The sequence below is a fragment of the Pongo abelii genome, chromosome 10 (assembly GCF_028885655.2).
Source record: "Pongo abelii isolate AG06213 chromosome 10, NHGRI_mPonAbe1-v2.0_pri, whole genome shotgun sequence".
NCBI classification, from domain to species: Eukaryota; Metazoa; Chordata; class Mammalia; order Primates; family Hominidae; genus Pongo; species Pongo abelii.
In genome coordinates, this window is record NC_071995.2 from 119058732 (window position 1) to 119080417 (window position 21686).

General features: G+C 55.4%; 1 protein-coding gene across 5 annotated transcripts in view; it reads right to left on the reverse strand.

Annotated features, from left to right (window-relative positions):
• The window catches only part of PXN (paxillin), a 59712-nt gene that overhangs the window by 5622 nt on the left and 32404 nt on the right, over positions 1-21686 (reverse strand). For 3 of the 5 annotated variants that reach the window (XM_054526457.2, XM_055078514.2, XM_024256235.2), the window contains exons 2-6: positions 7999-8225; positions 7567-7682; positions 6711-6847; positions 6397-6598; positions 5470-5605 (exon numbers count right to left, since the gene is read on the reverse strand). In XM_054526457.2, coding sequence (XP_054382432.1) covers positions 5470-5605; positions 6397-6598; positions 6711-6804 — 432 coding nt within the window. In that variant the 5' untranslated portion in view covers positions 6805-6847; positions 7567-7682; positions 7999-8225. Of the gene's footprint in view, positions 1-176; positions 477-735; positions 1012-3047; positions 3936-5469; positions 5606-6396; positions 6599-6710; positions 6848-7566; positions 7683-7998; positions 8226-8490; positions 8571-21686 lie in introns of those variants that run through there. The other 2 variants (XM_054526459.1, XM_054526458.1) reach the window with 2 other exon arrangements.

Sequence of the window (21686 nt, forward strand, 5' to 3'; positions counted from 1 at the left end):
AAGACCGGGGTCAAGGTTTACGGCAGGACTGTGATTACTGTGCTGGGGCTTGTGGATGGAGGGATGGAGGGTATCTGTGTATGTGTGTGTGCACGTGTGTGTGTGTACAGAGTGGGGGATGGCTCAGGCATTAGGACAGGGGACAGAAAGGGAGGGGGGGCTCCTTTAAGGCCTGCCTGCATCGGGGGGAAGAGCGGGTCCTCATCGGTCTGGCAGCCCACGGACCTCATGGTTTGGGGTGCAGGAGTGGGAAGGGCAGGGCCCTGCACCCCCTCATCATGGGGCTCTTCCCCTGCACTCTGGACCCCAGAAGAACCACAGGTATAAGCTGAGGGCCCCAGGGGGGAGGAGGCGGGCAGGGGAGAAGAGCTGCTGGCCGCGGCGTCTGTGCGATGCTGGAGCAAAGGGACAGAAGGAGAAGCCAGGACAGAGATGGTTCTTCTCAGGGGAATGGGAGAGCCAGGAGGGAAGACAACCTGGGGAGAAGAAAGGAGGGAGAGCGATGAGGAAGAAATCGCCAGCTCAGCCCACAGGGGTGGGGGGACCTCCCCAGGCTCCCCCTGGGCCTTCCTACTCTGCACCAATAATGGGGCCAGTCTTCCAAGGTCACAGGAGGCAAGAAACCCCCACCCTCTCCCCAGATCTCCCCTCCGGCCAGCACTGGGGCCAGGGAAGAACCTGGACCCCAGGTGCTTGGCTCTGGCCCAGCCCCAGCCATGGGCATCTCCTCGCCACCTTCTCTATGAGCTGCCCCCCAGCCCGTTTCCCACGTGGCTGCACAGTGATGATGACGCCCTCGGTCAGCCAGTCCTGGGCAGAGGGCCCCGCTGCCTCCGCCAGCTCCTCTGCCTCAGGCTGGATGCCCAGCCGCCCCTGCAGCTCCGCGATGAGCTGTTCCTGGGATGGGGTCCTGCTCAAGGTGGCAGGGTCCAGCCGGCGGCGAGGGGAGGGCTCCCGGGACATGGGGTGTGCGTGGCCAGTCTCCCGGCTCCTCCTGATCACAGATCGGATCTAGGGGGAGGGGGAGGGTAGGCTGTCACTGTCCCACTCCCAGCTTGCACAACGCTGCTCAGGCCACACTCAGATGCCTCAGGAGAGGGAGCACAAAAGAAAACCACCAAAGAGCCAAGCGGAGGTGGGTGGAGGCAAGGGGAGGGGGAAGATCAGACTGGCTCCAGAAGCACAGGCTGCGAGCGAGACCTCTGACCCAGCATTCACCTCCAAGCTGGCCACTGACCTTGGGCAAGACACTTAATTGCCACGGGCCTCAGCTTCCCCTTCCTTAAAATGGAACCACAAGATTTTCTTGGCTTACCGCACTGGGTTTGCACAAGAATTATTCCACAGGATGTAAGTGCATGCCCTTGACAAGGCATACGGCTTTTTCTTTCTTTTTTCTTTTTTTTTTATTTATTTATAATAGAAGAAGTCTTTCCTTCCAGGAGCTTTTTTTTGGGTGGGACGGAGTCTCGCTCTGTCGCCCAGGCTGGATGGAGTGCAGTGGCGCGATCTGGTCTCACTGCAACCTCCGCCTCCTGGGTTCAAGAGATTCTCCTGCCTCAGCCTCCTGAGTAGCTGGGATTAAAGGCATGCACCACCACGCCTGGCTAATTTTTTTTTTTTTTTTTTTTTTAGTAGAGACGGGGTTTCACCATGTTGGTTAGGTTGGTCTCAAACTCCTGACCTTGTGATCTGCCTGCCTCGGCCTCCCAAAGTGCTGGGATTACAGGCGTGAGCCACCGTGCCCAGCTAGCCAGGAACTTCTTTAACTAGTCTTTTTTTCTTATTTATATTATTATGCTAATATTATATTATGCTATTATACTTGTTGGTAGTGTTTTGGGGGTTTTTGGTTGTTTCGTTTTGTTTTCCAAAGAGGCATAAAGCTTGGGGGATTTTTTTTTTTTTTTTTTTTTGAGACAGTGTCTTGCTCTGTTGCTCAGGCTGAGTGCAGTGGTGCCATCACAACTCACTGCAGCCTCAAACTCCTGGGCTCAAGCGATCCTGCTGTAGCCTCCCCAGCAGCTGGGACTATAGGCATGCGCAACCACGCCCAGCTAATTTTTAATTTTTTGTAGAGACAGGGTTTCGCTGTGTTGCCTAGGCTGGTCTCAAACTCCTGGGCTCAAGTAATCCTCTTGTCTCAGCCTCCCAAAGTGCTGGGATTACAGGCATAAGCCACTGTGCCAAGGTGAGGCATAAAGTTTTTTTGTTTTTTTGTTTGTTTGTTTTTTGAGACTGAGTTTCGCTCTTGTTGCCCAGGCTGGAGTGCAATGGCATGATCTTGGCTCACCGCAACCTCTGTGTCCCGGGTTCAAGTGATTCTCCTGCCTCAGCCTCCCGAGTAGCTGGGATTACAGGCATGCGCCACCATGCCCAGCTAATCTTTTTGTATTTTAGTAGAGACGGGGTTTCTCCATGTTGGTCAGGCTGGTCTCGAACTCCCGACCTCAGGTGATCCGCCCGCCTCGGCATCCCAAAGTGCTGGGATTACAGGCGTGAGCCAGAACACCTGGCCCGGCATAAAGTTTTAATTAAGCAAAAAGCAAGTAACAAAAGTACTGTCAGCCACGGCCTATTGAGAGACCACATGCTGTGTTCTAAACACTTTCCAGGAATTATCTCATTTAGGTCTCCGGACAATCTTGATGGAAATTCTCCCCACTTTACAGATGAGAAAACTGAGGCTGAGGGAGGGGGTTGCCCAAGGTCACAGAGGTAGCAAGTGTTAGAGATGTGGTTTGTATCTAGGTCTATCTGGTTCCAAAGTCCATGCTTCTAATCATTTCACCACATCAGAATGTCAAGGCCAGCTCATCTGAAACGAAAAAGCCTTAACAAAGCAAGAGGTGGGTTGACGCTATGAGAAATGCCGGTCCACAGAGCCCACTGCCAAGTGCTGACTGTCAGGTCCGGCCACAGTGTCTCAGCATTTTCTGCCCAAGCAGACACGCGCAGAGTGGGAGGCTGCATGCAGTTAGCAAGGAGCGGCCCACACTCAGACCCGCCAAGGGCCATGCCCAGCAGCCATGCGAGCTGGCGCCTGCCTGGCCAGAGGTGGAAATCCTCTCCGTGGTGCTGGGTGTGCCCGTGGCCATGGCACATGGAAGCTCTGGCTGTTCCTTCCCGGCCTGGGTGGCAGCTTCGGTGGTGCCCTCTGGGATCCTTGGGGTTTCAGGTCCCTGGGTTGGCCTGGCCACACTTCCCCTCTCGGTCATCTTTGCACCTAGCTGCTCCATGGTAACTGAGGCGGGGGAGCTGCTTCCCAGCCTCCCTGGCTCTGGCCTTGGCCTCTCCTGCTGTAGGCCGTGTTCCTCCGCGAGAGTCCAGGTATCTGGGAAGATGGCCTGCCGGTCCACTGCCACTACAGCTGGCTCTGTTACTTCTTGGAAGCTTTGAGCAGCTCCAGAGGGGGGCATTCTCTCAGGCCTGAATACCTCCGCAGCCCATGTCCGCTCCCATGTGGCAGCCAAGGCCTCCTCTGGGCACGAAGGGCTGGCTGGTGGCCCCTGGGGCTCCCCAGGCTCCTGGAGAGCTATGCTACCAGCACAGGGTACAGTGTGGCAGCGCGGAGCCCCAGAGAGCTCACTTGTGATGGTCGGCAGGGGCCTCCAATCTCGACCCTGGCTCTCTGTGCCCACTGCCCACAGAGAACCCTCCACAGAGGGAGACCTTGAGTTGGGGGTGTCAGGCATCACCCCAAGACCAGCCAAATCAAGCCAGCTGGGGGCTACAGGAGGTAGAAGGCCTCGTCCACTCTGCTCAGTACAAGGGAACTCCGGAGTGTGGCCCTGGCCTCGAGGGGAGGGTGTAGTGGTGGGTGGCAGAAATACAGATGGCATGGGAGGAGGAGAAGGAGGAAGGGAGCAGTATGAGGATGGAGCGGAGCTGGACAGCAGCCCCAGGGCACTCAGAGCCACAGTGGAGGAGCTGGTCTGGAGGAGAGAGAGAAAGGCAGAGGGGAGAGGAGAAAGAGAGATGAGGGGAGTGAGGACGGCTGCACCCTGCAAGCAGTGGGCTCGGCCTTAGGGCTGACCAAGGTGGCTGCAAAGCTGACGCACAGGACTGACCCTTGAAGGAGACCCAGACCCCAAAAAGGCTTCCCTGGGCTTCGCGTGCTTAGCCCTCACCAAACCCAAGCAAGAGAAAGCAGCCGCCAAGCCGTGCCTGTGGAGCCACCCAGGGAGGGTATGAGAAAGAAAAGACCATGGTGAGGTGGACAAATGGGGAGCCAGGTGGCTACGGAAGACAGCCCCAGACACAAATGGAGGGAGAGCCAGCCCCAGGGGGCTGCTGAGCCCGCCTCGGACACTGGCCCAACTCGGCCATGTCCCTCTGGACAATCCCAGCCTTCCTACATCCCAAGTCCTCTACGTCTTCCAAGTCCTGGCTCCAGGGATCTGACTAAAACCACTGCTGCTTCTCCTGGCATCAGGACACAGGCCGTCTGAGAAAATGGCAGCCTTAAAAGCACCGGGGCACAGCTCCCTCAGGCCAGGCCCTGAATCCAACTTACTCGCTTCTGACCGTGGCTGCTCAGAACCATTGGCCTGGAGCTGGAACTATAGCATGCGAGGGTCACAGGGCCAGGTTCAACCCTCCACCCCAGCCACACTCCCATCTCCCACCATGAAACCTCAGCTGAAGGGAGGCTAGGAGACACCATCAGGGCCAAGGGTGCAGGGACCATTCACTCCCCTCTCATATTCCCTAGGTCATGCCCCAAAGGTCTCCAGCTGACCCACATGGAAGTGTGAAGTCAGCAGCTGCTGGTGAGTTCTGTCAATATCAATCCCCATGGAAACACTGAATCCTCTAAATTAAACATCTCAGGCCTGGCAGGACTGGGGAGGCCCGGCAGGGCAGGGGAAGGGCAGGTACCTCGTGCAAGGCTGGCCCCATGGTTTCCCACAGACACGCTCGTGGGAACTGAGAGGCCCTGGAGGGCGAGAGGGAAGGATGGGAGAAGGGTAGCAAGGGAGGCTTGTGGATTCAGGATCAGAGGCAGAAAGAAAGAGGATGTGTTGAGGACAGCTAGCGTGGGAGATGGGGCTCCAGGGCAAATGACCTCCCAGGCACAGGCTCCCAAGTCCCACATGGCCCAGCAGAGAATGCCCTCCCCCACCCAGAGCAGCCATCAACACAAGGTTCTTTGTCCCAGCGTCCCAGCCTCCTGATCCCCTCGACCTGAGTGGCTGGGAGCACCCCGGGAGGAAGGAATGTCTCAGCTGAGCACTTCTCCAGCTTGTCTGCCTTCACTGGCTACTGCAATCCTCAGGCAGGCTCACCTGGCCCTCCCTCCCCGTCTCCTGGCATCATAGCAAGGCCAGGGCATGACAGTGTCCCTGGCTCAAGGGCAAGGCACCCAAACACTGAGATGCCAAGGTCCAGCTACCCACACAGAGGTAAGGGAGGAGAAGGATGAGGGAGGGGCGGCAGGGCAGGGAAGATGGAGGGTTCACAGGGCACCTTGAAATCCGACAGCGAAGCCATCAGCTCGTCCAGCTCCCTGGTGGCAGAGGAGGCTGAGATGCGCGTCTGCTGTTGGGTGGAGGTGACACGCTGCGGGCTGCTCATCTCGCCCTGGTTCACAGTGATGGCAGGGCTGCAGGGTGGGCACGGCATCAGTGGGGAGCCCACAGTCAGCCCCACACTTCACGGGGATCAAATCGACCTCTCACCTCAGACACTGGGGTCTCACCATCCCCAACCCCAGGGCGGCCCACCAGCTCCCAGTCTCTCCTGGGTACCCATCATTGGGTCAGAAGAAAGGGCAGTTCAATGGCAGCAGGAAGTGCCAGGAAGACTCCTCTAGCCCCCAGCCCAAGTGAAAGCTGGCCTGTGAAACAAGCCCAAGCGCCCTACGTTTCCTCCACAACACTGGACATGGAGGTGAGGCTACTGCAGTAACACAACGGCACTGGTAAGAGCTCACGTGTTGGACACTCACCATGTGTGCCACGCACTACACACCAGAAACCATTCCAAGCGCTTTACATGGATTACTGGTTCTCACCCTTATTGAGGTAGGTGGTCTTATTCCAGTGATCTCATAAGTTCTTGTCCCATTTTACAGATGGGAAAACTAAGGCTTGAGAGCTGACAGTTAACTGTCAGAGCCAAGATGTGAACTCTACTGTGTGGCCCCAAAGCCTGTGCCAAGAGCTGCTAAGCTCCAGGCGCCCTCGACGTGCACAATGTCTGTCCTTTCTGACTGGCAGTGACTGGCTGAAGGCAGGGATGGTGTCCATGTGACTCACCACTATCCCCCCAGTGCCTGGCAAATGGCAGACACGGGAGGGAGTGGGTGATACCAGGGCTAAGGGGACAGACACTGGACCCGGGGCAGGCTGGGCCAGCCCTTCCCCACCTGGGGAGAGCCCAGTGGGTACTCACACGGGGCTGGGCACGGAGCTCTCCAGTTCATCCAAGAGACTCTCCACACTGGGCCGCACGTCCTCCAGGCCCCGGCCCCCATTCCGCTTAGGCTTCTCTTTCGTCAGGGGCCCAGCTTTGCCTCCCAAGGGGCTGTTAGTCTCTGGGACACCATAGTGGGGGCTCAGGGCCCCAGGAAGCGGGGGACTTGAGTTGGCCTCATCTTGCAGAGAGGAGAGAAAAAGGCTGCTCAGCCCTTGAGCCCTCCTGGGATCTAGAGGTCAGCAGATGGGCCCTGGGCCCTGGTAGACCCTGCCCCAGGGACCTGGTCCTACCTGCAGGGAAGCCTGGCGGGTTATGCTGCACGGCGTTCAGTTCCAGCAGCAGGCGGTCGAGTTCAGAAAGGTTGCTGCCCAGGGACGTGCTCATTACGGTGGGTGAAGACTCGGCTGATTTCTGCTTGTTGGGGAAGCTTTGAGAGGCAAAGGAAAGAAGACAGTGAGAGATGCTCTCTGGCCTTGTACTGGCTTGGCAGTTCCCAGATTCCCAGGGAGAACAAGGCAGAGGAGATGCGAAGTCTTCCCCCGCAAGAGGACAGAGGGTAGGGAAGGGATGTGGTAAGAAGAGGGGAGGAGGCCGGGCACGGTGGCTCACGCCTGTAATCCCAGCACTTTAGGAGGCCGAGGCGGGCAGATCATGAGGTCAGGAGATCGAGACCATCCTGGCTAACATGGTGAAACCCCGTCTCTACTAAAAATTAGCCGGGCGTGGTGGCAGGTGCCCGTAGTCCCAGCTACTTGGGAGGCTGAGGCAGGAGAATGGCATGAACCCAGGAGGCGGAACTTGCAGTGAGCCGAGATCGCGCCACTGCACTCCAGCCTGGGCGACAGAGCGAGACTCCATCTCAAAAAAAAAAAAAGAAAAGGAAAAAAAGAAGAGGGGAGGAAGGAAGTCTTGCTTCAGTTCCTCAGCTACACAGAGATGCTGTGATAGCCCAGAATGTCCACTGCATGGAGATGGCACTGATGAGGTAGACGGGCCCACCGACAGGCCTTCTGCAGCTTAAACCAGAGTAACCCCACAAGGCCCATTCGCCATACCTGCTCCCGGGCCTCCACTGCCTCCCACCTGGCCAGGTCCCTGAGATTTCTAAGCAGGAGGGAAGGTGCCCTGGGCAGACTGGGGCAGTACCTGTAGACGTGCTCCTCCTCACCCACTCGGGAGCACGGAGAGCCAACACCGTCCTGAGGGTTGGAGACACTGGAAGTTTTGGCACTGGAGCCGTACACAGGTGATGAGGACTGAGGCTGCGAGAAGGAGAATGCTCAGAGGCTACCCCGAGGAGAGAAAAAGGAACAGGGGCCAGGAGCAGCTCCAGTCACCCCCAGGAGGCTCCTGCCCACAGCCAGTCTCACCAGGGAATTTCCACAGTCGGGCCAGGAGACCTGTGATTAACCACTTGGTCACTGCTCCACTCACGTGGTGAGTGGTAGGAGCAGTGTCTGGTTGGGAAGGGTCGACTGCCCCAATTCCATTCCATCCCCTGGCTCCCTAAGCCCCTGCCAGGTAAGTTCCCTCTGTCCCCCAGCCTCCTCGGTCTTCCAGCCACTGTCCCCGCCTCACCTGCTGGTGGATGAATCGGGAGCCACTGGGCTGCCACTGGTCTAAGGGGTCAAGGATTGTGCCATTGAGGGCCTCGCTGGATGGGGGTGGGGGGACGGGGGGTGGCACGGCAATCTCCTGGTATGTGTGGTTTCCAGTTGGGTATGAGTAGGGGGTCTCCTCCGACAAGAACACAGGCCGTTTGGAGATGTGGGAGGTGGTAGACTCCAAGTCCGCCAGCAGGGCGTCTGCAAAGAGAAGGCACGGGGAGCAGGTGAGAACTGGAATCCTGGGGACTCTCCCGTGGCAGGGCCCTCCCTGCCTGCACCTCAAGAGTTAATGCCTTCTAGCACCTGCCCCACCCATGGGAGTAATGACCAGCCTTGGGACAGGAAGCCACCAGCCCCGACCAGCCTAACCAAGAGCCGGCTCCCAAAGCTGACTTCTTCTGGCAACCCAGGACTGAAAGTGCTCTAGAGGCGGGCTCTGGGGCTGCCCTGTGGGATCTCCTACCTCTGGGAGTCAGGCACCTGGCACTGCGTTCCCTCCTGACAGGGCCGCGCAGCCGCAAGTGAAGTGCCTGTCTGGAACTCTGAATCTGCAGGGCAACGCAGAGAGAATGGGCGGGAGGGGCCCCACGTCACAGGGAGGGGCCCTGGCAGTGCCAGGCCCTCACTTGATTTCTAAGAGCTTAGGCTTTCTCAGCCCCCGACTGGAAGGGGCACTCAGGATGGCCCCCGCCCTCCTAACCAGGTAGAGGCAGAAGCCCAGGCTCCAGGTTCCTCCTGAGGCTCCAGCCTTACGGGGTAAGGTGTATGGGGAGGTGGGGGCTGGAGTGAGGCTGGTGCAGCGGTCCCCACCCCCTCAGTGAGCAGGGGGCAAGGCTGCTCCATTGGCTGTTTCTGCGGAAGTCTGGCAAGCAGCCCGGCCCCAGAGGCTCCAGGCCCCCACTGTTCTGCTTTTAACAGCGGCAAGGGAGCCAAATCAGCCCTCTAGTTTAAGCTTCCATTACCCTGGCACCTGGCAGCCAACAGGGGGGCACTAGGTCTCCCCAGTCTCCAGAAAAGAAGGGTATAGATAGAGGGGCAGGAGTAGGACCTGCTGACCCCCACCTCCTCCTTCCCCTCCTGGGACCCTCAACAGCCTCACGGCTCAGACAGCCCGGCCCTGGATGCCACACCCTCATTCCTGCCCCGTTCACAACTTGCTTGCTCTCAGCTCCCTGGTAACCTGCTGGGTCCAGGGAGCTGACAGCTTGATCCCTAGCCCTCAGGATAATAAACATCTAAAAAGCAATGGCTGCGTTTATTGCCACTTATCAGTAACAGGCACACTGCTAGGCATTCTAGCAGCGTGTACAAGGTCTCCGTTAATCCCCCTAATACCCCCTGTAGCTGGAATTGATTCTCCCCGCAGGGATGAGGAAAGCCGGGCTTGGAGAGGCAGAGGTCAGAGGTGTTTGCTCCAAATAACAAAGCCAGTGAGTGGCACAATTGTCTGACTCCTCAGAAGCCCCAAACCCCAAAAACCTGGCCTGTAAGAGCCCACTGTGACTACCAGATGACGCCATACTTAAAGGGTTCAACTTCCTGAATGTTGGAGGCCCAAGCTGTGAAGCCTGCCAGTGTGATCCTTCCTTGTGGCCTTGCTCCCAGTCCCCCAACCTGTGTTCAGAGGAGGGAATAGAGAAGCAAGGCCCTCACCCAGGGCCTCAGTCTATGGGGCCACACCTTCTCCCAGCTGCCTGTCCTGATCTCCTACCCTCAAGGCTGGCCACACCTACCCCAGGCTCCTGCCCAGATGGACAGAGGGGATGTCTGTTCCAAGGCCCGGGACCCCGGGTCTGGTCTCCTGACCTCCGAAGAAGTTCAGGTCCTACAGCCCGCCCTGCCCTCTGGGTCCCATGGAGGAGGCCTGGCTTCCTGTCTCTAGCAAACCGGAACTAGAGGGAGTTGGTAGGTATCTAGGTAACGGCAGAAAAGGAACCAGCGTCCAGGCCAATCCCCACGGCCTCTCCAGGGCCACACCTGCTGTCTTGGCTTCACGCAGTGTCCTCATTTCCTCTGGGCCCAATCAGCAATGGGCGGATCCCTCTTTCTCCACCATGGGCAGGGCCAGCTAAGAAACCCCATAGGACTCCCCAGAGCAGGCAATGAATGAATGAATGAATCAATGAATCAATGAATCAATGAATGAATGCAGGGGGCAGGAGCAGCTGCCATCCTTGAAGGCCCACTGGGGCCAGGAGCTTCACCTTTGTTACCCGCCATCCTCACAACGCCACTAGCACAGATGGTATAACTGCGGTTCAGAGGCAGTCACATCCCACACTGCCAAGACTGGATGAAGTGACAATGCTGGACTCTGAACTCAGGTCTCTTGGACTCCAAACACCCAACAGAAGACAAATGGTCAGGCTTCCTTGTCAAACATTTTGAATCAGGGACTCCACCAAACGCCCGCTCCACCACAATGTGATTCTAAGCCTGGGCTTTTGGTTTATGGATTGGATTCGGGTTTACAATGTCAACAGGCTCTTGGGAGCACAGATCCTAGGTTGGTGAAGTACCGGTGAAAGGATGCAGTTCTGGGGCACAGAGACACAAGATCACTCATTCTGAGGTCGAGCCAGACCTGAGTTCAAGCGCCAGCTCCCCTCTCTACTATCCATGCCACAGGGCAAATCGCTTAGCTTCTCAGGGCCTGTTTTCTCAGTAAGTTCTTGAATAACTCTGACCTCAAAGTACTGGTGTGAGGTTTATAAGGGCTAGCAGGTACACTGGAAGCTGCAAACATCAGTTGCAAATATCAGGGTCTCCAGACCCAAGTCACTCTGCAGGAGGAAGCTCCATAGCACATTGGAAGCTACAAACATCAAATCTGATTTGCTCTGTAAAATCCAGAATAAGGTCCTTCTCCAAGGAGAGCAGTGTAGGTAGGATGCAAAGTACTGACTTCTCCTAAGTCTCCTAAGTCTTTTCTGGGTAGAATATGAACAAACCGTGAAAAGGGCAACCTTGAAAAGAAAAGCAAAGTAATAAAGTAACATTCAAAGTGTAGCATGTCCCAGCCTGGGCAAAACAGTGAGAGCCTGTCTCTACAAAAAATTTAAAAATTAGCTGGGTGTGATGGCGCATGCCTATAGTCCCAGCTACTCAGGAGGCTGAGGTGGGAGGATCACTTGAGAACAGGAGTTGGAGATCAGCTTGGGCAACACAGTGAAACCCCATCTCTACAAAAAATTTAAAAATTAGCTGGGTGTGGTGATATGCGCCTGTAGTCCCAATTACTCAGGAGGCTGAGGCAGGAGGATTGCTTGAGCCCAGGAGGTCAAGGCTACACAGTGAGCTACAATTGCACCACTGCACTCTAGGCGGGGTGACAGAGCGAGACCCTGTCTTAAAAACCAACCAACCAACCAACCATAGAGTGTAGATGTCAGGGAGAAGGCACATCATTATTCAGTTTTCTCCAAAGTTTTGTCTATTTGAGGGACAGAGAAAAACCCCAGCAAGTCCATCCACCAGCCACAGGGTCTCTGGTATGGCTTCCTCCTCTCTCTCCACCCTTCATCCTCACCTAGTGATTTGGACAGGCAAGGACTAGGCAAGAAGGGTAGGGGTTGGTGCCTCCAAACCCCCCACAAACTCCTCAAGAAAGAAAACCAGAAATATAGGAGGCAAGCCAACAGTAGACTCCTAGCTTTACTTTGATTTCCAGTGGGTGCAAATACCTGAGACTTCCCCATAGGCTGCAAAATGGTTAAGGGTCAGAGTCCCCTTGCGAGCTCAGCAAACGTCCCCCCTGGCTTGAGCAAACAGAGCCGGCAGACACTGCACACAGGAGTCCAGTTGAAGGCAGAGCCCCATCCCAGCGGGGTCCCCCAGTGTCCAGCTCCAGCCTTTCCCTCCGCTCTAAATATTCCTTCTACTCATACCCCAAGGAAGGTGTCAGGCTATCCACTCTTCAAAGAAAATGGTACCCACTGAAACCATTCAAGACCAGGAATGCACCCTCCCTTCCCACATGCTAGGAGGACAGATTCCAGACATGCTGCTCGGAAGTAGTCGGGAGCCCTCATTCAAGCTAAGGAAGGCCTCAAATTTCCTTCGCATTACTCTACTAAGTTTCCAGGTCCAGGCCTGGGGCCCTCCAGACCCAAGTCACCCTGAAGGAGGAAGCTCTCTCTCTGGGGCTTCCCAACCACTTTCTGGAGGAAACCCACCCTGAATTCTGCAGGTTTTCTGTCTCTCCGGGCCAGAGGAAGTATGCAACATGAGGAGGCTGTCTCGAGGCTGAGGGCGGGCTAGGTGCAAAGTCCCCAGCGAGCCATGGGCAAAGGCCATGGAGCTATGTCCTGGCTCCACCCTGGCGAGGAAGGGGTGCAGACTGTCTGCTGCTCCCCACCAGAGGGCACCATTGGCCCGTCAGCTTCCTGCCACTGGGTAACCTCGTGCAATCTTGGAATTTTCTAGCCGGAGAAGACTGGGGAGCCCCGGCCATGGGCGCAGTGGGGAAGTTTCAATCCTGAGACAACAAGGCTGAGCTGGAGGAATACAGCAAGCTCCTAGGAGTAACGCAGGTAGCCCGGTATCACTTGAAGGCACAACCCAAGGGTGACATGCAGGGCTCTGGAGAACCAGAGGGGGGCACGCCCTCACTTCCAGGGCCCTGTGCAAATGCAGCACCGTGTGCGCCCCCATCTGCACCCCATGGCTGCACCTGGTCGGAGCAACAGCACGGAACAGCTGCAGCTTTGGGTCGGGAGGCCGCCCTGGGGCAGGTGGCTGGGCAGAAACAGCGCACCACGGCCAGGCTGAGAGGAAGAAGCCCTTCCCTGGGCCTCAGCAACCAACTGAGCGTAATCCTTACAACCGGTGGGAGCCGCTGGAGGGTTAAGGTGCAGACACCCTCAGCCCACTGCTCCGAGGAGGAGGGGACCGGTTCGCCTGCATTCCAGGGCAAGTGCTGCAGCTATGCCCCTCACATTCCTGTACCCACCTAGGGGCTCAGGGTGGAAGGAAACCTGGGTCCCCCTGTACCTACAATAAGGGGATGTCCCCCAGACTGTGGCTCTGGGGACCCCGGTTGATCCACTGACACATGGCACTCAATACCAGATTAAAGAGAATCAATTAAACCCTTCCGCCCCCACCCCCAACTGTAGCATAGAAACAAGCCAGGCTTCTTCCTCCTGCCTAAGCCCCTGCCACTTCTTAGTGTGTGATAACGACTATCAAGACCAGAGGGCTGGAGCTGGACAGGTGCCAAGAGAGAGGAGATAAAGGTCCATCTCTCTGAGGGGGAGGGAGGACCCAGAGCGATTCCATTCTCTCCTCCCAGGCTCTGAGGACTTTCAATGTTACAACTTGTACGGTGAATCCTCAGTCACCTGGGCTCTGCTCAATGGCTGAATTGCTCGGATAGGCTGCTTAACTGCTTTTGTGCCTCAGTTTCCTTGTCTGCCCAATAGGAATTCCACCATTTTACTCACAGGATTGGGACTACATGAGAAAAATAGATATAAAGTGCTGACTTAGCACAGTGCCTGGAATAGAGCACACAGGAAATGGGAGTTGCTAAGTAGATTACAAGCTTCTTCCCAGAGAGGTGTTGAGCCCTAGGAGGGGAAAGAAATCACCTCCCCGTCCTATCCAATCCCTGAGGGCAAAGGGTGCTTTGCCCAGTCCCAGATCAGCAGGAAGCAGGTAAATGTGGGGCATGGAGCCAGCTTTTCCATCCCTTCTTGGAGTTTACAGGCTGCCCTGCCACACCAGCCCCAGCGCCAGGGCCCCGTGGTCCCTGCCCACCTTTGCCATTCTGGATTCCTCCACCAGCAGCCCCAGGCAGAACTAGAAGAGGTATAGTCCTGTGGCCCTCAGGCGGCCCCACCTTAGCACGCCTTGCATTCTCGAGGCCTGAGAGGCCCACGTAAGAACAAGGTATTTCCAGCCACCTCACCCACCTTCTTCTGCAGGCCAATTTCACTCAGCTTTCATTGCCCCAGGCAGGGGGCGGCCAGTGCAGCTTCCTTAGGAGCTGACAAGCCGAAGGAAGGAGCAGCAAACACCGCCCTGAAAGCTCCAGCACCAGCAGCAACGGGCTGCCATAGCACAGGGGCCTTCCCCGCAGCCCTGGGCCAGCTGTCCATCCCTGCCATCTGATAGGAAACCCAGACTCCCAGAGAGACAAGTCCCTGTCCTAGGGGGTCTAGGGACGCCCAGCCTCATGGCCTGTCTATCCTGTTGGGTCCAGAACTCTGGACAAGGGAGGTTCCCAACCCCCTGATGACCACCTGGGCAGCCTTGGTAGCTCTGAGTATCAGAGAAGCTGCGGCCTCCTTACAGTTGCCCAAGCTCAGGGATATAAGCAGTGAGCGGGGCTTGGTGCTTCCTAAGGAAGGAGCTATGTAAACAGCAGGACCAGCTCAGGGATGGTCTCATCTCAGCCCCTTTGGTGAGACTCTTCCAGATTAGGAAGGAAAACAGAACGGGAAGGCGGGTCTCCCCCCTCCCCCTGGCTCCAAGCTCCCCTCCCCTCCCCCAGCCCAGAGCACATGAGCAGTTAGAGCAGAGGTAATCTAATCCGCAGCGGGGTGCTTTCACTCGGTGAGTAAGTCCCCAGGAATGGTGAGCTGGGTATATTTATCCTGATAACCGTCCGTCCTCAGTAAGGGCCAATCCACAATTAGGCCAGATCCACTCTGCCCCACCCACCCCCAGCCCAGGGACCTAGGGCCTGGACACTGACTAGTAACACTGTCTCCTTGAGGGGCCTTCCCTGCCAATTTGGGTTCTTGTCAACCGTCTCCTCTCCAAGAATTAAGCTCCAGAGAGCAGGGGCCTTGTTGGTCTTGTTCAATGCCATATCCCCAGCAGCTAGAATGAATGGCTGAATGACAGAGGAGCTGTGAAGAGGAGGAGGATGGAGAAGCAGCAGTGAGCAGAGCAAACAGCTAGTGCGGAGGAGGGGAGCCAGGATGCCCTGATCCCAGGCCCAGCGGATCAGTGGGGGCCCCTCAGTGGATCCTCTAACCTCTCTGGATGTCTTCTCTATCAAGAAAATGGGCAGAACCCAATTTGTCCCCATTCCCAGTAGCACGCTCTGAGGAGGAGATAATACGATTATGGATGAGATTTATATAGCACCTTTGAGCTCTTCCGAGTTAGTCTAAATCCAAGATTCTGCTATTATCTGAATCCCAGACAGGAACTGCTCTCCTAAGAGGATGGATGAGAAACGATCAATACCATAGTGTCATTTAAATATTTAATAGCCATGCCTGGAGGTTACAAAGACTCAGCCACCAATTCTCCTCCGCTGACTCATGCCTCACTCAACAGGAACTGCATTTTACCCTCACAGCCCTGAAGGAAGTGTGGGCTGGGGGGTGACACACAGGAAGCCAGGGGAGAAGGCCTGAGAGTCTTCCAGTCAGCCGCCAAGGGAGGAGGGGGTGGTCATTTGGATGAAGTGGTTCTTCCCCAGGCTTCCTACAGGCCTAGCTTAGGAGGGTGGCTTCCTGTATGCTGACGAGCTCTTCCTTGCAGAGGGTGACAAAATATGAGTGTGCAGACAGGCTGGCTTTATTGGCTGCCTGGCTTGTGCCCAAGGTCACAGGGCACAGGTAACCAGAGACCCGAGAGAATGACGGCTGCAAGGCAACTCCAGCAGTCACCCTGAGCTCCAGGCAGAATACCAACTATGCCAGGCCCATCTGCACCAGGCATCCACACAGGGCCCACCCATCAGGCTCCTGGCCACTTCCCCATCAAATTGGGCTCCAGGAGCTTAAGCAACAGCAGGTGAGACAAGGCGAAGGCCGCCCAGGTTGACTCTGAGCACTTCTATGCGTCTGCCTTAGGCTACAGGCACAGGAGTTCAGGCCAGGCTGGCCAAACACCAGTCTTTCTCTTCTTTTTTTGAGACAAGTCTTGTTCTGTCACTCAGGCTGGAGGCCTGATCACAGCTCATTGCAGCCTAGAATTCTTGGGCTCAAGGGATCTTCCTGCCTCAGCCTCCCGAGTAGCTAGGACTAAAAGCACACGCCACCACACTAGGCTTTTAAAAACTTTTTTGTAGAGACAGGGTCTCGCTATGTTGCCCAGGCTGGTCTTGAACTCCTGGCCTCAAGCCATCTTCCTGCCTGGGCCTTCCCAAAGTGCTGAGATTACAGACATGAGCCACCATGCCCGGCCCCAGAGTCTCTTTCATATTGTAAATAACTCATCTCTCCTGTCCAGAATCAGTGGGCCCCTCCCTCCTCCAGAGGTCCCAGAACATTGTGGACACATTTCATTGGTCAGATGTCATCCACCTCTTTAGGTCACCCAGAGATGCTAGACCTTTTAAGGTCAAGCCTAGGGCCCCATTCCAGGCCCGACTCACAGCTCCTTCAATGGGTAAAACCCAGATTCACATACAAAAAGACAGCCTCAAACTCAGGAGACTCATGGGCTGGAAAGGTTCTTAGCTGTTCCAAATCGACCCCAGCCCATTCCTGCAATCTGGGCTCTTCCAGGCAAGTTGATCTGTTGCAGAGCAGGGCGGCTCCTTGGGCCTCTCACCCCTGCTAATCACCAACAGAGGTTAGGAGGGGCTCAAAGTGAGTCATCGTCCCACAGAGACCCGAACAAAAAGTTCAAAAGTTTGCCTGTTCCTGAGATGAGCTGCAGTTTTTTTGCGATGTTTGTGGATTTCATAGCATTAGTTACCTACTCTTTGCTGGTCAGGTTCTCACTAACCAACCAGCACCTTCCCCTTTTCTCAGGCAGCAAGGTCATTTCCCTGAAGTCAGCTCTCGCTTGCCTGACTTCCCCAGTTCTCTTTTCTAAGTCCCTTTAATAGCTCCTACATTTAGTTGGTCACCAAGTCACATCGATTCTTCCTTCGCGGGGCCTCTCCCTGTCATCACTTGCCTCCCTTTCCTTTCATCACCACAGCCAAGCACTTGGACTAGCATTCGAATCCATGCTCAGTGCCTACCTGAACTTGACTGCAGCCCCCTGCCCTGGGTTCTCCCAACCTAACCCTTCCTGCAGGCACCATCGGCCCGAACTTCTTGGCACCCAGCCTTTTTGGGGCATGCCTCATACTTCATTCTGGCTTCTCCCCCTAGACTGCAGGTCCTCTGTGGGCAAGAACGTCCTCCTGCTCCTGAATCCCCACAGCATGGATACCCTCGTAGGCCTCCTTTTTTTTTGAAATGGAGTCTTGCTCTGTCAACCAGGCTGGAGTGCAGTGGCATGATCTCGGCTCACTGCAGCCTCCACCTCCTGGGTTCAAACGATCCTCCCGCCTCAGTCTCCCAAGTAGCTGGGACAACAGGTATACACCATACCCGGCTAATTTTTGTATTTTCTTAGTAGAGTCGAAGTTTCACATTGTTGGACAGGCTTGTCTCGAACTCCTGACTTCAAGTGATCCACCCACCTTGGCATTCCAAGGTGCTGGGATTACAAGCATGAGCCACTGTGCCCGGCCCTCACAGGCCTCTTAGAGGGGCTTGAATGAATGTGTGCAGAGCAAGGGGCGGAGTTATAATACTCACCCACTGTTGCCCTCTCTGGCTATAAAACAAGGTCAGAAACCCTGGGGATGGCATTCTGTTCCTGACCCTCTCAGAATATGGCCCCAAACTAACCTTCACTGCCTCCTTGGTCCCCCTCACTGCAACCCACGTCTCCAGCCAAACTGGGCTCCCCGCTTCCCTTTTCGCCAGTGTGCCTTTCTTCACAATACCGATTGTGTCCCACCACTACCTCTATCATCGTTCACCTGGTTTGAGCCTCTCGCACAAGGATACCCATACCCCCAGGGGACAGATGGAAGCCAGGGGTACAGGAAGCCACCTCAGGATAAACCCAGAACACTTTGAGGATCAAATGTACTCAGGGGCAAGAAATGTAAATCATTGTCTTAAAACAAACAAGGCTACATTATGGAGTCAAATGCAAAATGCAAGTGAAATCATAAGATAAAAAGAGAGGCTTCAAGCCCTGCATGGTGCCTTATGCTTGTAATCCCAGCACTTTGGGAGGCCGAGACAGGGAGATTGCTTGAGGCCGGGAGTTCGAAACCATGTTGGCCTGGCCAGCATGGTGAAACCTCATCTCTACTCTACTAAAAATACAAAATTTAGTTGAACATGGTGGTGCATGCCTGTAATCCCAGCCTCTTGGGAGGCTGAGGCAGGAGAACGGCTTAAACCCAGGAGGCAGAGGTTGCAGTGAACAGAGATTGCACCACTGCACTCCAGCCTGGGCGACAGAGCAAGACTCTGTCTCAAAAAAACAAAAACAAAAACAGGTAAGAGGACGTTTTGCACATGCTCTTGGGGACTTTGGCAAACAATTTTAAGCAGCACCACAAAGCCCCCACTGTCCACACATAAAACCACCCCTGCCCATATCACAGATTTGGCTGGTCTGTTGTCGTTGGGAGCTGGGATGGTCACACAGTTCTTTGGACACCCTCCGGGCATCCCACCTGCATGGCAGTGTGGTAGAGTGGAAGGAATGGGCCGTCTAACAGTGAGGAGGATGGGTTCAAATCCGCCACTCACTAGCCTGGGTGACCAGTGACTAGATCATTCTGGGCTTTAGTTTACTCAGGCACCTCATAGCGCACAGTGAGTAACGGATGAGAAAGAATGTGAAAGCCATCCTGGTGGCTGGGATAAAATAAGCGTAAGCCTCCCGCTCTGACACACAGGAGACACTCAGTCAGTAGATCCACACCACTGACTTTCATCTCCCTTAAGGCCAGCAGGGGGAGGAGTCGGAGCCAGGGACTGTAGCCAGGGATCCTGGGAGCTGTGACAGGTTGTCACTAACTCAGCCTTCTTGCTGAGCAAACCACTGACCTCACCCTCTGTGTCTCGGGTTCATTCCAAGTCCTCCTTGGAGAACATCAGCTGAGCCCAGGCGCCTCCGACTCACTGCCTAGCAAGGACAGAGGCAAGTGAGGGAAGCTGCAGGGCCCCAACGTCTCCACCCCCACCCCATCCCTACTGCCTGCCGGGAAGTCACAGCTGTCTGAGAGGCCTGTGGCTTTGAACCCAGAATCGCGACAGTAGAAGGAACTGCCCAAGCTCCACAGTAGCTCCCAGAGGAACCCAGGAGAGAGCAGCCTCTGCTCCTGCCACGGAAGCTCTGAGCCCAGCAGAGTGCCAAAAAGGGATCCAAAGACAGGGCTGCGAGGCCAGAAAGCAGCTCAGGAGGGGGTGAGGAGTGGAACAGCCCTTCCTGAGCATCTACCAGGAGCCCAGCCTTGCAGCCCCATTTGTTGCCAGGGATTAGAATGCAGACACCCAGAGCTGCCCCATAAGGCCCCACGAGGACAGCGCTGCCTGACTGCAGAGATCACTCATGTTCTTCCCAGGACGCCCCACAAGGAGAGGCATGATTGCTTTCGGCAGCTGTCCCTCCTCTGCTCGTCACCACTCTCCACTCCCACAACACACATCCCCAGAGACCCCAGAGGAATCCAAAAAGGCGGGTCTGCTGGGTTCCGCTCTACCGCTGCCCACTCCAGGTCTCCAGTTCTCTTGTCCTCCTCACCCTCTGCCTCAGGAGGGGTCTTGAGCCACAGAGGAGCCCCTAGTGGTGGTACAGAGAGCTCAAGAATTCTGAGAAGGCTGGTGCACTCCATGTTCTGGCCTAACTTGTTGATGTGCAAGGTTGACGCGCACAAGTGTTTTCCCCCTGTGCTACGCTGCTTGTGGTCCCATCTGAACCCCAGGATGCAAGATGGGCCTGCCCCAGGAACCAACCTCTGACCTCACAGAGATGACATCAGAATCATTAGGAGATACACAGGCAGACAAGGGACTCCACTGTAGGCACCAAACCAGCCAACAGGGGACAGCCAGCAAGATAGCCAGCCTAGATTTTCCAAACCACAGTCAGCATAGCTGTTCCCTTCAATGGACAGCCACATGTCTCACCCAAGCACTTTTCCCACTGAGCAAAAAAGTAGGCAGTTCCATGTCTTGCCCTCTGTACTAATGTTTTTACCTACTCTCTGTCTGGGCACAAGAGGGCTGCAGAGGGCACAACACGCTGGGGAAACACAAGCCTGAGCATAGAGCTGTCCTCAGCCACTGGCTCTCGACCCTGACATGCAATCAGCCATGAGGTGTGCCACCAGTCCTTGGCTAATCATCGTAAGGTATGGACATCAGCAACTGATTTTTTTTTTTTTTGAGACAGGGTCTCGCTCTGTTACCCAGGCTGGAGGCTGGAATACAGTGGCACGATCACAGCTCACTGTAATCTCCACCTCCTGGGCTCCCACCTCAGCCTCCTGAATAGCTGGAACCATAGGTGTGTGCCACCATGCCCAGATGATCTTTTTTTTTTTTTTTGAGACGGAGTCTCACTCTGCCGCCCAGGCTGGCGTGCAGTGGCGCCATCTCAGCTCACTGCAACCTCCGCCTCCCGGGTTCAAGCAATTCCCTGCCTCAGCCTCCCGAGTAGCTGGGATTACAGGTGCCTGCCACCACACTCAGCTAATTTTTGTATTTTTAGTAGAGACAAGGTTTCACCATCTTGGCCAGGCTGGTCTTGAACTCCTGACCTCGTGATCTACCCACCCTGGCCTCCCAAAGTGCTGGCATTACAGGTGTGAGCCACTGTGCCCGGCCCCAGCTGATGTTTTAATTTTATTTATGTATTTATTTATTTATTTGAGACAAGGTCTAACTCTGTCACCCAGGCTGGAGTGCAGTGGTGTGATCATAGCTCACTGCAACCTCAAACTTCTGGGCTCAAGTGATCCTCCCACCTCAGCCTCCCAAGTCATGAGGGCTATAGTGCATGCCACCACACTTGGCTAATTTTTCTATTTTTTGTAGAGACAGGGTCTTAGGATGTTTCCAGGGCTAGCCTGGAACTCCTGGGCTCAAGCGATCCTCCTGCCTCAGTCTCTCACAGTGCTAGGATTATGGGCATAAACCACTGCACCTGGTCATTGCTTGCTTGCTTATGTATGTACGTGTGTGTGTGTGTGTGTGTGTACATACATATACACACACACACACATACAGACACACACACAGAATCTCACTTCTTTTTTTTTTTTTTTTTGAGACGGAGTCTGGCTCTGTCGCCCAGGCTGGAGTGCAGTGGTGCAATCTCAGCTCACTGCAAGCTCTGCCTCCCAGGTTCACACCATTCTCCTGCCTCAGCCTCCCGAGCAGCGCTGGGACTACAGGCGCCTGCCACTACGCCCGGCTAATTTTTGTATTTTTAGTAGAGACGGGGTTTCACCATGTTAGCCAGGATGGTCTCGATCTCCTGACCTCGTGATCCGCCCACCTCGGCCTCCCAAAGTGCTGGGATTACAGGCTTGAGCCACCGCACCTGGCCCAGAATCTCACTTCTATTGCCCAGGCTGGGGTACAGTGGCATGATCACGGTTCACTGCAACCTCTGCCTCTTGGGTTCAAGCAATTCTTGTGCCTCAGCCTCCCAAGTAGCTGGAATTACAAGCATGTGCCAACACACCCTGCTAATTTTTATATTGTTAGTAGAGATGGGGTTTCACCATGTTGGCCAGGCTGGTCTCGAACTCCTGCTGGCCATTGCTTTTATTTTGGAGAAAACAAACTGAAGTGGGTTCAAGATGACTCCATGGCCATCAGCCCCACCCACATGTGTTCCAGTGCATTTACTTGAGTGAAAGAAAGAGCTAGGAGTGCACAGAAT